At 46.8% G+C, this 15,633-nt stretch overlaps 6 protein-coding genes across 6 annotated transcripts; 2 read left to right on the top strand and 4 right to left on the bottom strand.

Moving 5' to 3' along the window:
• Nucleotides 1-1,063: 1,063 nt before the first annotated feature.
• On the top strand, nt 1,064-1,621 carry UA08_01660 (hypothetical protein; the record flags this gene model as incomplete). The annotated part of the gene is made up of 1 exon (XM_020261349.1): nt 1,064-1,621. One exon carries the CDS (start codon nt 1,064-1,066, stop codon nt 1,619-1,621), a length of 558 nt encoding a protein of 185 aa, XP_020123638.1.
• Nucleotides 1,622-5,299: 3,678 nt separating this feature from the next.
• Nucleotides 5,300-6,835, bottom strand: UA08_01659 (hypothetical protein; the record flags this gene model as incomplete). Its single annotated transcript, XM_020261348.1, has 1 exon — nt 5,300-6,835. The coding sequence occupies one exon, from the start codon at nt 6,833-6,835 to the stop codon at nt 5,300-5,302; it is 1,536 nt and encodes a 511-aa protein (XP_020122765.1).
• A 1,502-nt stretch (nt 6,836-8,337) lies between these two features.
• UA08_01658 (hypothetical protein) lies at nt 8,338-10,319 on the top strand (the record flags this gene model as incomplete). Its single annotated transcript, XM_020261346.1, has 3 exons — nt 8,338-8,595; nt 8,652-9,790; nt 9,872-10,319. 3 exons carry the CDS (start codon nt 8,338-8,340, stop codon nt 10,317-10,319), a joined length of 1,845 nt encoding a protein of 614 aa, XP_020122766.1.
• A 285-nt stretch (nt 10,320-10,604) lies between these two features.
• On the bottom strand, nt 10,605-11,009 carry UA08_01657 (hypothetical protein; the record flags this gene model as incomplete). Its single annotated transcript, XM_020261345.1, has 1 exon — nt 10,605-11,009. One exon carries the CDS (start codon nt 11,007-11,009, stop codon nt 10,605-10,607), a length of 405 nt encoding a protein of 134 aa, XP_020122771.1.
• Nucleotides 11,010-11,717: 708 nt separating this feature from the next.
• UA08_01656 (Glucose N-acetyltransferase 1) lies at nt 11,718-13,142 on the bottom strand (the record flags this gene model as incomplete). Its single annotated transcript, XM_020261344.1, has 2 exons — nt 11,718-12,496; nt 12,623-13,142. The coding sequence occupies 2 exons, from the start codon at nt 13,140-13,142 to the stop codon at nt 11,718-11,720; spliced, it is 1,299 nt and encodes a 432-aa protein (XP_020122772.1).
• A 349-nt stretch (nt 13,143-13,491) lies between these two features.
• Nucleotides 13,492-15,108, bottom strand: UA08_01655 (hypothetical protein; the record flags this gene model as incomplete). Its single annotated transcript, XM_020261343.1, has 5 exons — nt 13,492-13,886; nt 13,966-14,357; nt 14,422-14,579; nt 14,645-14,740; nt 14,806-15,108. 5 exons carry the CDS (start codon nt 15,106-15,108, stop codon nt 13,492-13,494), a joined length of 1,344 nt encoding a protein of 447 aa, XP_020122773.1.
• Nucleotides 15,109-15,633: the final 525 nt, after the last annotated feature.

Raw genomic sequence — 15,633 nt, 5'->3', positions numbered from 1 at the left:
TGAGAAAAATAGTTAGTCTCCTTTAGGTGCCGACTTTATGCTTGGTTATGATATTAATTAATCATGGCCAGAAATTTAAATAAACGCATGCACATGAATCACTCTGAATGCACATACAGGCAAAAAGTATGAAAATGAATATTGTCTGTTGCCTGGACAAATAGATTTGTAATTATATTTATCGCAAGATGGCCGACCATACACACGCAATTGTGTTATCGGAAGCCCCTTGCATAAATCGGGCGATGCCCTTCTTTACATGTAATTCATCTTATGTCGTCCGTTCATGATGTTAGCCCAAACAGCCTGGGCCAAGGCACGTCACCAAACATATTTCTAGCACGTATATATCTTCTACCACATATAAGTTTATTTAATTGAAAACAAGAATCAACAGGGAGAAAGGAAAGAGTGTGCTGCTGAGGGGAAACCATCAAGTTCGGCAGCAAAGCTGTTGTTATAAGATGCAGGGAAAATCTGGGAAAGAAAGCATATAACCAATCTAAATGCGAGAGGACATGGCATGAGGGAGGCTGAGTAAGTGGACCCTTGTTTCTAACTTTAGTATTTTCTGCTAACAAAAGCAGCCAGAATTTTACTTACACAGTCAAATGCAGGGCAAAGACAAGAAAGCATAAACCAAGTGGGATGTCTAGAAAACTGTTGGCATCTGACTAGGCTGCAGAGATGAATTATTTGCATCATCCAGGCAACATCATATCCAGTATGATCTATCCAAAGATCAGCAGCAGCAGTCTACTAGCCGAAGTCTGAGACGGCATAACCCATAGCATACTGCACTTAGACCGCTCCTTGCTTATTGGTTGCGTTATTTTTATTTTGATAGATCTCTGTAAACTAGGATAGAGCAAGAAATATTTTTGGTTATAAAAGTAAGCAAGCCCATTTGTCCTTCTCGCGTATTTTCAACGAAAAATTCACAAACGTCAATACCTTCAGCACGATTTCAAATCCAATCCTCTGCTAGAAGTATCACCAATACTTACTTACTACCCGACACTACCTAACCTTTCAGAAAAAAAAGGACAATTTCTCATTAACCATGCTCCAATCCGTCTTCCTTTCGTTACTCGCACTGGGCTCAAGTTCTGTCCTCGCAAATCCAGACAACAACGACATTCCTCCGGCGGTCACGGGAGTTGTGTCTTCTGCACTCAGTCTAGCCAGCTCTTACGCATCTGAATACAGCACAATTCCGCCAGATGCTGCATCTGCAGTCAGCTCGGCACTGTCGCTTGCTTCGTCTTACGATACCTACGGAAACAGCGTCGCGAGCAGTGCGGTTAGTAGTGCCCTGAGTTTGGCAAGCTCTTATGCTAGTGAATATGGTGGTGGTGATGACTCTACGAGTACGAGTACGAGTACAACTTCGAGTACTACATCCACTTCTGGAACTACATCCGCTGCCACGACTGGTTCACACACCACTGTAATCAACCATTCCACTGAAACGGTTCCAGGAGCAACAGCAACATCGGCTTCAGCCAGTGCTGATAGCGCAGCTTACAACAAAGTACCCTTTGGGTCAGTTGGAGGAGGTGGAATGGCAGTTCTAGGATCCGTGGCCGGGTTGATTGGTGGCTTGGCTGTTGCCCTGTAAATTTCAGATTCATTCGAGCTGAAAACATAGGCTTTTGAGAGGAGGGCGGGGATAGAGGTGGTGGGAGATTAGAAGTTGGTTTTGGTGATGCTTTTATATGATTCAGACCAGTGTGTTGGTGGAGCAGTGCAAAGGACTGTACCTAGTAATTCAGAAGCTCCTACTTGTATACAGCTACATAGAGCAATGATGAGCGCTACCAAGATTGAGACATACGACAAATGCTGCGCTTGGAGTATGGTCTAGAGTATGCTAGTATCTGGTGCGTAAATATGCAGTGGGTGGTTAACTGGTCATCTTTTCTCTCTCTCTCTCTCTCTTCAAGACACGATAGGGGTAACATTAATAGCGCATTTGACTGACTTCCAATTTGCACGGGTCATCTTGCAGAGAATCTGCTTTGGTTTGTCCCACCGCATACTAGAAACACTTCTCGTTTACTCTCCCAGATGAACGCAGAACACCTTGGCCTTTGTTTTACGCATTCTTTTGCATATTGCGTACTGCGTATATAATCTGTTCCAACTAGGTTCATTGTCGTTGTTGGACTTCAGGCTGACGTCGTTGGCAGTTTCAAAAATATATTAGAATGATAACCTTTCGATATTCTAGAGCCCCCCTTTTCCCTTACCCCCTGTAAGTCATGAACAGTTTAAGGCCTTAATTGTTTGGAGCATGGATATATATAAAATAAAAAGACAGTAGTAACACACGTCGACACAAGGGTACAACACAATGCACCTCGATGTGCTTCACTTCCCAACACTAGAGGAAAATAATTGTCGCAAGTTGCAAACGAGCAAAGGGATTTCTGTCGAACGTGAAGCGAATATCTAATTGATCTGTGGAGTTCCTTTTGACTTCCGATTTTCAGGCCATTGAAACATCGCCACGGTGCACATACTCCGCTCGAGAGTTCAGTTCATCGTCGAAATGAGTTCCATGAGTTAAGAAACTAGGGAACGTTTTCTTTCTCCCCTCAGGTGGGCTGGAAGTCTACGCATTTCTTACAGCCAGTCCTAGAGTGAATGGGGTTAGGGTTGTACTGGGTGTCGCGCGCAGTAGAGATTACGGGTTACCTACATGCTTTCCCTGTACAAGTGATCACTCGGCCACTTGTATTACTGAATCACATGAAAAGAGAATAGAAGGCTAGAAGAAACAAGTCAACATGTATGCTGTTCATTTTTTGGCAGTAGGGGTGCTCCGCACGTGAACACCGCTTAGACGGGGTATATTTCGCAGGACGTGCATGCTTCCGTGCCTAATCAAAAGTGACTTGGTATTGTGAGGCGAAACTATGCCTAGGATATGTGGCATCAAGTATGTTGCTTACAGGAAAGAGTGCCTCGGCGATTGACGGGTCTGGAATACCTGACACAATTGTTTGTTTGCAAAAGTTAGACACGGAAGAAGTTGGCTATTCAGTGGGTGTGTTGCCCGTGCAGCCGATCAATGTCACCGGCGGTATGCATACATTAGCTGGTAGCTTGCAGTGGCGTTGAATGCGAGGTACCACAGTCACTACAGTAGGCAAATACACACCATGCAGTTAGATACATGCGCTAAATTGTGTTAAACTGTGAGTATGCATTGCGTAAGGTACCTAACGCATTGTTTCAAGACGACTCGGCAATGGCAAACGACCTAGACAGCTTGAGAATTAACGGTGATGTACTGCTGTTCGGAAGGACGTTTGGAACAGTGAGCGATTGTAGATTTAACTGGCTTCCTTTGCTAGCCTATGTGCATTATATTTCAAATCAACAATCTTATGCATATACGCACATACGTAACTACGTATAATACCTCTGTATTCTGGCTATGAATTGCATTTCAAGCACACCTCTAGGTATTCCGGACGACCAATTCGTCATGCCAACTCTACTCTTTGCCCAATCCGAGACGATAAGTGCCTCTTGCAGTGCTAAGGAAACGCCAACCAAAATCTATTACAATACAGTCGGTTGTACTTTGTAAACCTCTATTATTCCTGGACGTTATCGGAGCAACCGACTCGTTCATCCTTTTGACCCAAAACAGTGAACGCTCGGACTTCAGCTTCAAGAGTGATCAAATGATCGACTAATGATGACAGAAAACTGAAGGAATAAACCTGGCCAGGCTTGCCTAATCTCCAGGTGCTGTGTGGTGATCGGAATGCAGCCGATCAATCGCACAGTCCAACGCGGGGTTCAGGTCTAGATATCTCTCTCCTGTGAGAGTAATTGAGATTAATCCAGTTACAACTCTTTCTAACGTTTGGTGGTTGCATTTGCATGTGAAGGCAGATATTGCTCGTGCCACTTTGGGGTGCACAACGTCGGACCAAAAGCCAGTTGCTATTCCTGGGGTCGGATTGGCGTCACTGACAGCTGGAATGCGTCGGCAAGAAGCTGAAAATACGTAAGAAAGCGGCTCGACTGTTGCGATTGGGCAGAAATCTCGACTCCGTTCTATCCTCCAATCTTCCTCCGCCGTGATCCTTCGATAGTCTTACCCCTCCCCGGTTCTTCACCGTCTGTTGTATCGTTTAGTGACCGTGCCGTTGGATCTGGAGGAGTACTTCCGTATGCAACGATTGGGTCAACTCCGACCATTGTTCTTCGCCAATTGCGGACGCTGATCGGCTGCAATTAGGATGGCCTTGTATATAGTACAATAAACTATGTCAACTAGCCCCACTGTCGAAGCCCACGCTAGAATCCCATGGATTGCCTCCCAATCCACCGACCGTCTTAAGTTTTAACTACATAGGCGGCGTAGGTTGAGGTCCTAAAATCTTAGTCAACATGAACGCCGGATCATCAAGACGCAGAAGCTGCAGCGAAGATCATTCAAACAATCCCAAATTATCGATGGCGTTTCCGGCCGGGCCGGCCGATGCCATCGTCGCTGAAATACGAGGGTTGCGATATTACTTCCCTGTCATAGTAGCACTAATTATTAATAAATCGTAGCCTGACCATCCGATTGACACATGCTTAGCTGGAAACCCTCGTTTTCCAATCTCGACTAATACATAGAGCAAGGCCCACTGAGACGCTGCCCTATCACTAACATGCAAACACGCCGTATCTCGTACCGGCGGCCTGCAACTACGCACTGTAAGATCGCTGACTGGTGCGTCTTTTTTGTTCGGCACAGACTTGAGAGAGCAGTTGAGGCTTTAGTGCTTATCATCCTCGTACCTGAAGGATTCCAAGCAGACCAACTCTAACTCGACATTTAGACGGTCTATATATGAGCATGACGGTTATGCACATTCCCGGAGTCAAATGCAACGATGGAGACAAAGAGAGAATACGCATAACTAACGCCAAACAAAGAACCAAATCACGAAAAGGGCAGTTACTCAAAGTTTAAGGGAAAGCAACTTGCCAGCTTGTAAGTCAATCTAGAAATTTTACAGGGGTGCTGAGATAACGCCACTTGAACACCGCATATTCTATCAAAAGCCTGCACCCACGATTGAATCAAGACACGGGAAACTTTGAAAGTGCATAGCCTCTCTCCCTAATGGTAAAAGTGTCCGGCTCGAACCACAATTCAGGCCTCTGTCATTGGCCCTTCCTGAACTGGCAATGGCCTCACCCTTGGTTGGAAACAATACATTAGATTATACTAGGACTAGGAGCCAAGCTAGAAGCCAGATAAAGTAAAACATACAAACGCTATTCACGAATCAAAAATGGGGCCCATGGCCACCAGGCCCTTCGTCTCCAGGGCATACACCAGCTGCTTGGTGAGCTTAGGATTGCTTATCACGCAGACCGCCTCAGCTCTGAACTCCTTGGCCAAACGCTCGATGACAGGCAGCATATCGGCACGGCCGCCTGTCTGGTCAGTGTCCATGACCAGTGGGTCAGGATCCATTTGCTTGACTAGATTTATGATCCCTTGTCCGTAGGTCTTGACAGGGGAACGTGTTTGCCACACCACACGCATCGCTGGCCTCTTCTCATCCCCAAGGAATGATAGACATGGCCCGATTCCGGAACCAGTCGTCACCACGATGATCCTTTCAAACACTCGCATCACGTAGGCAAAGCCATGTACGAGGACCCCGCGCTTCCACAAATACTGCGGTGGTCGCTCAATTGCATCGCTTGTCCAATCGCCGGCCTTGGATACCAAACACGAGAACGAGCCAGGTTGCAAGTCTAGTAAATTCGGGTCTTTCTCGGTAGTACAATCTGGAAATGTGGCAAACGAATGCCAGTCGCGCAAGGGATTTCTAGCTAGTTGGATTCCTAGCCCAAATCCTGTCCGTGTATGATCCATGTGCAGTCTGATGGCATGCCTGGAGAGCTTTTCCGGCTGGACTTTTATCCTTCGCAATAGCAGATATGGATGTACGATAGCCGCAATCACGACCAACAGCATCCAGAAAGCTGGTAGGCGGATGAGGTACTGGCCCAGACTCAGGTGTTCCGTCTGTCGTGCGTCGTTTGCAAATATCAATAAGAGAGCCAGAAATAGAGCAACCACTGTCCATGCCGAGAACCGTTGAATTAGCTCAAAGGCGTCGTGGTGTTTCATCCGGAAAGTAGGGTAAGCCGCAGTGATAATGAACACCAATAATAGCAAGATAATATAGGCCAGAACAACGACCGCGGTGGAGATGGTTACTTTGGCCTCACCACCATGACCCTGGAACCAGTAATTGATCGAAATCAAGGCCACCAGCCCAACATACCACACAAATGATGCAACACCACACCCACTGTGCACGCCACCGAAATGAAACGCTTTGGCGGCCATGCGCCTGAGTCGTAGCGGAGCTGACCGAGGCACGGCACAGACGACTAAGTATATTGCGTTCACAACCAAGGGCTGCCGTGCTAGACCACACACAGTCAAGTTTGCCGCTACTGCATCAACGAATGCCAGTAGAGATGATTGGTCGGTGACCATGATAGCAATAAAAACAGCAAGATTGGAAATGAAAACTAGAGAGAAAAGCTTGCGGTATACATTGAACGCCGTATACCGGAGGAAATTCAAGCAAGCGCTTAGCCTGGAAGGCCGCTTCGTGGTTTTTTGTGCTTCGAGATCATCAATGCTATTATTGCAATGTTCGATGCCCGCGATCATCATTCTCGTTCGTATTGTTGCTTGGGGCGCTTTTTCACCAACAGACATATTCCCACGGCGAGCCTTCTCTAACGAAAGCTTGGGAGAGCCTTCATTTGTGGTTGAATTCTCAGGCATGCCGTGGGTTCTCTAGGAGGAAGTCACCAACAACACACTTTACCACGAGGTGAAAAGCATGAATGATTGTCGATAATAACCAATAGAGCAAATAACGCAAATTAATCATCGGTTCCCCACAGAGACGTGGATGGAGAGTGAGTCATGGTCGCTTTAAATACGTAAGTGCTTTGATATAGACCGTTTTCAGTACGATTGAGTGTCGCCCGACGTCCATATTGGAGAAGTACCTACCTATTTAGGTACCAACCCGCTCAATATATATTAAATTCAACTATACAATACCTTGGTAGGGCCGATCAGGCGATTGCAGCCCCCTCACTGGCCTCTGAGGCTGACAGACCAAGCAGGAGGATTCGTAATTTGTACCCAGGTAGTATATTAGCCGCCTAGCGTCCTAATATCGGTCGTGCATGCCAATGCCAGCTATGACAAGACTTGCATATGGAATTAATGCAAGGAATAGTCTAGACAATACATACTTCGCCTACTATATGGAGTGTTACATGGACCGATACCAGCGGACATAGGTAGTATTCATCCACGAGATCGGCCGCAAAGGTGATTGAAATGCCGAGACTCACAAACAAACACACCAAGAGAGAGATTGTAAATCAGTCCAGACGACCAAGCCGGCTGATAAAACTTCAAGCAGTCAGATGCCCGCGAAAGGTGCCGAGCCCTGCATCGGAGAGGCGAGGAAGGAAAACATCCATTTTCACGGATTAGGGCATGGAAGCCTGTCGGAAGCCGGGGATTTCCCAAAATGGAAAAGAACTTATCAGTTCACGTTAGATTACTTGTTATCGCTAGTATTAGGATTGAGGTTTGATCACTGCCCCGCTGCCAGCTACGTAGCGTGTATTGAAATCAATCGTTGGCTGTCCATCTAGAATATTAGGGGAAAAAAAAATAATGTCAGAAGGCTCTTGCATACGCCATTCTCCAGGGCTAATTCGGCTAACGTGACTAGATTGGGCACACCTCAATGCAGCTAACCTACTATAACCGACCCCGGCATGGTATGTAGGGGCTCACCATGGAATGTCATGTAGGGGCCAGTTATAATCGCCTGGGTCAATTGGATGTAACTAACTAGTGCTTAATTATCTAATTATGTTCTTGCTTTCAGCCAGTCGAGTGTAACTAGTCTACTATTTATCTACTCAGTTACTCAAACTCAGCTTCGCAGTTACATTCCGCCACCCCGGATTTGACCTGACTCGGCCCTCGGTCCTCGACCTTTCCTATCTGTGTTCTCTTTTGGACGGATAACAGCCTTTTTCGTTCCTTCATTCCCTCTTATAACTATCTCGAATCAATGGTGGGCACTGCACAACTACCTGGATAGTGGCGTAACAAGTGCGGCACAGTGAAATAGGCTAATTGGATGTCTTCGCTTCTTTGGTGCATTTTTGCTTGACTCCGTTTCGCTATTTTTTTTTATTCAAAAAGTGTCAAAAACAAGACATTCCAAGCTCACGTGGAAGTACAAGCAAATCATGGGTGGCCAAATGTCTTCTCTGCGCCACGATGTACGCTTTCAGCGCCCAATATACAAGGATCTGCTCTCGTTTGCTCTTGACGAACGGCCTGTTGACTACGACGACCATCGGCCATTGTACGTTGATGCAGAGAACCCGGCTTGGTCTCTAAATGCTGTGCAAGTGAGACAGCTGGTTCGGACTCTCATTGCCGGCCTCAAAAAAGCTGCCGATGTAAATGAGGGTGACTGCGTTTTGGTAACATTGCCGAATAATGTGAGTGTATTTTCGCCAGTTTACTATCTGATTTCAATCGCTGACGTATCATGCAGGTATTATACTCTTCAATACTCTATGGCATTGTTGGCGCCGGCGGCATTTACATGGGTATTAACCCATCAAGCCAATATGCAGAGCTAGACCATTTCTTGACATTGTCAAATCCAAAATTAATAATCACAGCGCCAAACACATTGTCCCTGTTGCAAGAAGCTACGAAAGCGAAGGACATTCCTCATAATCGTATCTGCGTCTTGGATGAATATGCCATCTCATGCTTGTCGTCAATACTGTCAACACCAACGCCATCGCAACAGTCAATCCAGAAAAGTGCCAGATATCAAGTAGGAGAAACAGGCAACACAGCATGTCTAAACTTCTCCACATTGCTTGAGCATGGCGAAGAGGACTGGATCAGGTTTGACGATAAAGACCGAGCAATCAACACCCCTGCAGCCATGTATACTACTAGCGGCACTGGCGGCTTGCCTAAGGGGGCACTGCTATCCCACCATTCAATCATCATGCATCACCTCGGAATACACTACGAGACGCCATATGATACCACCAGATTGATGTGTATCCCCATGTTCCATCTCTTTGGCGCCTTGTATACACACATTTTTCCCGTCCGTTACGGTGAAACATGTTACGTTCTACCCAGATTTGACATAGAACAGTTTGTACGAACCATATACCTCTACCGCATTACCGAGACATATATGGTTCCTGTCATGGTACAAGCATTGAATAAATCCTCCAACTTGGAGCTTTCGGAGTTCTTCAGATCATTGCGATACATTGGGACGGCGGGAGCTCCTCTTGATACTGGCACAGCGCAACGCTTGGAAGAGCGGCTACACCACGAGGCTGAGATATCTCAAATTTGGGGAATGACTGAAGTTGGAATAGCCTTTCAAAGAAGATATGGAAGCGGCGACGATCCTGCTAGCATTGGCCGACTGCTGCCGAATTATGATGTTAAATTGTTGGATATCGAGGGCCGAGAAATCACAGCTGAAGGTACACCTGGCGAAATGTACGTTCGTGGCCCTGGAGTCCTGATGGGATACAAGGGCGTGCCGGATGCCAAGGATGAGTTTGGTTGGTTTCGCACTGGTGATATTGTTTCTGTTCGTGGTGGCCAGTATTACGTGGTTGGACGGGCAAAGGAGCTCATCAAGGTCCGCGGGTAGGTTTGCATCCTTTCTCTATTACCTAGGTAGTATTCTCGATACTCTTTCACAGCGTGCTGACTATATCTCAATGGTAGATGGCAAGTTGCACCAGCAGAAATTGAAGCCGTCCTACTCAGGCACCCGTGCATTGCCGATGCAGCAGTGGTGGGTGTCAAAAAAGATGCATCTCAAGACCATGTAGAAGATGAACTGGTACGCGCATTTGTAGTGCGTCGAAAAACGGCAGCGGCAAGCCGTCTAACGGCCGACGAGGTCTATCGATTCACGCGCAATCAACTTGTTAGCTACAAGTCCCTGACTGGCGGCGTGATCTTCGTTGAGGAGGTTCCTCGTACCCCGAGTGGCAAGGTGCAAAGAGTCAAACTCGTCGAAATGTGTGCTTACCGCGACCTGGTTTCCAGTCTCCTTCCAGTTCAGTCTGTTGAACACCCGGTCAGACTGTCGGTTCACAATTTGGGATTGCGTTCCATAGGTCATACAACAAGTGGTGTTGGTACACCTCGGATAGAGCTTCGTTCTTGATAAAATTTGCTTCGTATTCTGTTCACATTCGTCTTGGGGGGGCATTGGAGTTGTGGGTCTAGTGGGTTGTCATAAGTGAAGCCTTGCTACGCATACGGCTTTCTTTTAGCGATTGGTTTTTCATAATCCGGCGAGCTTGCAAAAGTGTACGTTGTAAATGACTTTAAAATGCATTTCAGCTAAAATCGAGACATAAATCCGTGAGTAGAAGAGATCAATGCGAAAATTCCAATATTAAAATAAGTAGTCGTGATGCAGGACAAAAGGTATAGAGAAGTCAAGTGTTTATATTAGAGTCTCCTGATGCACAACCACCCTCCACTCGCCATCACTTCCCTGCGCCCAGGTAGTGCTACCAGTAGCATTATATTGCCTCTTTCCTCGATAAGCACTGATGCGATATGTCATCGTACCAGCCATCAAGTCAATGACTGTCGGACGCACGTCCATGAGAGAGAAATCGTCGAAACGATGGAACGGAGGGGCCAATTTTTCCTGCAGTGTCTTTTCGTTCTTGTCCGGGTCATCTGGGTTGAGTGCTAGGATGTCCTCGTTGGGGAAGAGAAAGTTGGCGTTTGGGAGACACAGCTTATTGACGGCGTGTGCTGGGTCGGCCGAGGTGAGGGCTGTCCAGAGCTGACGCTCCTTAAGCTTCAGGTCCTCCATGATACGTTCGTGCATAGACGGCATGGTGGATTGTTTGTTTGTTTATTTGTTTGTTTGTTTTTTCTTTTTTGGTCCTAATGAATGTTAGATGTTAGTCTGCGAATGCGCGTACCAACAAGGAGGAGACGTACTTTGACTATAAATTCTTCCTAAAGCAAATCTCACACTCCTTATTTGTGGTATAGATGTATAAATGGATTGATGCATATCCCATGTCAGAGGGTGATATCAGCAATAAATAATCTGTCCCCGCAAGCACCTCTCTTGACGTCACGCCCGTGCCCTATAAAAGATGATCATAGGCTCGCCCAATGTATACGACGAAGATATCGCACGGATCTAAGAAATGACGTTTTGGCGACGGCTGTGGCGCATTCTAATAATATACGCGCTCCACATGGCTCCGGTGCCCGCTAGGCATGACATCTGAAACGCTGACAACCCTAACGGCTCGACAATAAATACTATCTAATTAGCTAGCCATACATATTGATACGCTACAGAGTGGTGGTGATTATCCGAAATGGGATGACTTTGGGATGTTGACGTCACAGGCTGGCTTTGGGTCAGGCCAGGAACTTCCCCAAAGGAGAAAGAGTGAAGGTACACGTGCTTATATATTTAATGAATGTAATAGTTTACATAGGCCAATCTGCATGGCCTCAAGCGCAACTAGTAGCACAGTTCAAGCAACCCCACAAACGCCCGTCTAATGCACCCGTTCAAAAACACCTACTCTGGCTTGTCATCCAAGGCCTGCTCAGAGATCATCGCAGGAGCCGATTCACCAGGAGGCAGGTTCGACATGTCCTTTGGTCTCGGCGGCCACTCCGGAGCGGGATAACTGAGAAGCTTGCACACGTCCTTTCTTTTTAGCCGGAAATCCTCGTACAGCTGTTTCCACACTTCGCGGTCACGGCATCCGCTCTCCTCTGGCGTGCCGGGTTTGGTATCACACTTCGGTTGCATCTTTGCGAGTTGTCCCTGGGGCCACATAATCCATGGCTTGGGCAATGGCCAGTCCGAGAAATGGACCAGCTTGGCCTCACTAAGAGCTTTGTCGGGGTTCCACGTTTCGTGCGTATTACCGAGGAAATTCCGGTGGTCTTTGGTACGGAATTCTCCCGTCACTAATCCATATTGCCGATGCGGAAGAACGAGCGCTGATGCACCGTAACGGTCATTGAGTAGTTCCATGTCATATAAATCGTGCATGGACTCGTTCACGCCCGTTTCAAGTTGGCCCGCCGTCACCCCTTGTACCCTTTCCATCAACGCTTTCCATTCTAGATACGAAGGCTCAAGAAGTACCAGAAGAGAAGTAAGCTTCTGGTTCTCCGGATAGTTCCAATAAGCTCGTGGCATAGCAACCGGTGCAGATGGGAGAAAAAATAACTCGTCGAGGTTTTGAAGAACAAGGACGTCCGAGTCTATTTGCAATATTCGGTTATACGTCGTCTCCCGAAAAGCCCATAGTTTAGTAATGCTACTATCCCAAGTGCTATAGTCCTCTGCGGAGCAAATTACGGTCAGTTATTTATACCACCCCCTTTTTTTTAAAAAAAAAAATTCAAGCGTTGAAAGGGTTTGAAGAAAGCGCAAGGAGGTGAACAACATAGAAGTGTGTGTTATCATACCTGACTGGTGATATTCGTGAATCCTCTCCACTGTAATTGGCTCTAGTTGAACTTTATAGCGTTCGCGCGCCAGGTTCAGCAACTGGCTGACTCGGTCATCCTTATTCGAGACCACGGTATCCCAAACATGCGGGTAGAACAGGATTCTATCAGCTCGGCTACCCACCCGATCCAGGGCCTCGAATACCATCACCGAGTTGCACAGGTATGCCTCATCGACGACATATTGTGTATATGCGTATCGCGACCAATCAATGGCATCGTAATTAAGGTAGGGAGACAAGCCTCTAGGAGGCTGCGATCGATGGAGGAGGACGTAGAGAAAAACGAGAAAAATGACTGACGTTAGTACATATCTGCGAGCTTTGCGCGGCGATATACCGGAAAAAGCCGTTCGAGGCGTCCAATCTGGCGTGTTGTCGTCTCGATAATCGTCTGGGTCTGAATCGTCCGTTAAATCGCCCAGGTCGAAAGAAACTTTCTTGCGTAAAGAAGCTGCGGAGAGTTTATGTCTATGCATGAGGGCGGGAGAGGGTGCGGAGGTGAGTATTGAGTCATGCAAGCATCTCTATGTGCCTGTTGGCAGACCTGATCTTTTCATTCTTCTTGCTGTGTGTAAAAAGTTGATGGGAGAATGTATGCTTGTGACTAGTCCACAGCTCTGATCCCCTGAAATGTGCACGTGATTTTCCCTCGAATCCTTATCGATAAAGAGTGCAAACACTGCAAACCTTTAGCATACAACTTAATTTATTACATGCACGATTAACTTATATTGAATAATGCTAGTAACTATCGCTCACGAGATTATACTGTACCACCGCGCTTAACACACAGCTACTCTTGTGCTGAACAGCCTGTTCACGTCTTCAGGTGGTGATCACAAAGGTAACCAGTGAGTAAGCCGGCAAAGTTGCTACAACATTATCATCACTGATGGCGGTCGATAATGAGGTAGGTGAGGAGACAGAACTGTCCATAACGTAGGCATCAACAGAAGCAATCGATACACCACCAAGCGAGACGCTTTGACTGGTTGAACCAGTATTTACCATGACAACCGCAATACTACCATCAGTATTCTCAAAGGCAGCTATATCAGTATTACCAGGAGCGCCTGAAGTAGCCACACGGACGGCATTGGGACGGATGTAACGAGAGAACAGTGCAAATGCCCAAAGCGTACCAGATGGAGTTACTGTTGTCGAGGAACCGGAGCCTGTGATATTGACAAGGGTTGCGGCGTTCCCTCCGGATTGAGCGCCTACATCTTCCAAGTTAGATCGAATACCACGAACGGAAACAAAAAATTTTCAATACTACTTTGGAGAAGGTTTACTCACCGATCCAGTAGAGAAAAGCGCTCAAGTTGCACTCGACCAATCCCTGGTAAATATACCCAGCCCAGGTCAGCCCCTCATTGAAAGCGCCAGAAGAATGCCAGACAGTACTAAAGGCATCGTTTAAATCTGCGTACTCGGTTTCCCAGACCCGCAGAGTCGTGTTGATTGGGGAGGTTCCTCTGGACGTATACCAATGGGATGAGATACGCGAAAGGTATTCTTCGGCCCCTGCCTCGACGATTTGTGCTGTGTAGGTGACCTGGTCATTCCAGCCTTCTGCATCGCAGCAAACGATGCCTGTGCTCAGCCCAGCTTCTTCTAGTGCCGAGTATAGAATGGGAATGAATGAAGCTGCTTGCGTTCCATCGGAGAGCATTGAGTCATAATCAACACTGTACTTGTCTCCGTCAGCAAGACAATCAACCCGTTGCTTTGAATTGCTGGGGGTTCACTAACGCTAGCTCAGGCTCATTCAAGAATCCGACAAAATCTATAGTAATTCCAGCGTTCTCATAGTATTTGATATATTGTACCAAATAATCGGCGTATGCCTGTCTCCAATCGCCGGTAGAGCAAGTCTCGTCTGTCACACCACAGAGATAACCCCCTTCCTCCTGGTGGCAAGTTGTTAGCAATCACTCCTTCCACTTCTTCACCTGGGGGCATTATTAGCACTGACATAGTTGTCATTCGTTTTCATATACCCCGGTGCGCTCCATGCATCTGCGTAGATGTATTCCACCCCCATCTCTCGTGCCTTTTGCGACCAGAAGACCTGTTTCAGATTTAATCTTCGATTCATCCTCGCGATAATAGTTCCACTACAAAGTTCCTACGAACCTGGGTTGCATCATCATCATTCCATGTATAGGTCGGCGTCGCCGTTGCGGACCCGGGACTATCGGGCTCGATAGTATCGCCAGGGTCGGCGGCAATCCGATTTCGCAAAATAGTCAGGCCAGCACCCTCAGTTGTACTGAACATGTAGTTAAGGGCCTGAGTCTGTTGGGCAGCCGGTGCTTCTTGCACTGCTAGACCGAACCAGAAAGCTTCGGAAAAACCGAACCCATCAATTGTCTGGTACGTCGTGCTCGTGTCGACAGTTACCTGGGTTGAGACAACATCTACGGCTAGATTGGCCATAACGGCCAGCAATGCAATAAAAGTAGACATATCAATGTAGTGAATGAGGACAGCTTGGCTGGGCTTAGTGGATAACAAAACTCGCATCTGCTACAGTTATAAGGAGATATAGAAGCTATATTTATAGTTGGTTCGTTCCATTCTACGGATTTACCCTTAATACAAAGATCGAAAATCCCTCCCGGCTATTCAGAGAAGAAGAGCTTGTTTCCGACGTCTTGAATATCCTCCTCGACAACAATTGGCAGGGCATTACCTCCACTTTTTCTAGATTGACAGTCGTAAGTCCTAAAGCGAAGATCCCGGATAATCTTCATTGCGATGAGGGGAAGAAATCACAAGTACTACCTTGACAATTGAACTGACATTTAGCCGGCTTCTATGTACGTATTCTTCGAAATCAACCGGTACTCCGCTGAAAAAAATCATCTGCTCTTTCAATTCTGCGGTGTGTCGATTGCCGATTTTCCGCTTGAGAGAAAACACGATGCACATGGGTCAAGTAATTCCGACTAGGGCTCGATG

The sequence above is a fragment of the Talaromyces atroroseus genome (genome assembly GCF_001907595.1).
Source record: "Talaromyces atroroseus strain IBT 11181 chromosome Unknown scaffold_1, whole genome shotgun sequence".
Lineage (NCBI taxonomy): Eukaryota > Fungi > Ascomycota > Eurotiomycetes > Eurotiales > Trichocomaceae > Talaromyces > Talaromyces atroroseus.
The sequence above is the reverse complement of the archived record's forward strand: the minus strand, read 5'-3'. Positions and strand labels throughout refer to the sequence as shown.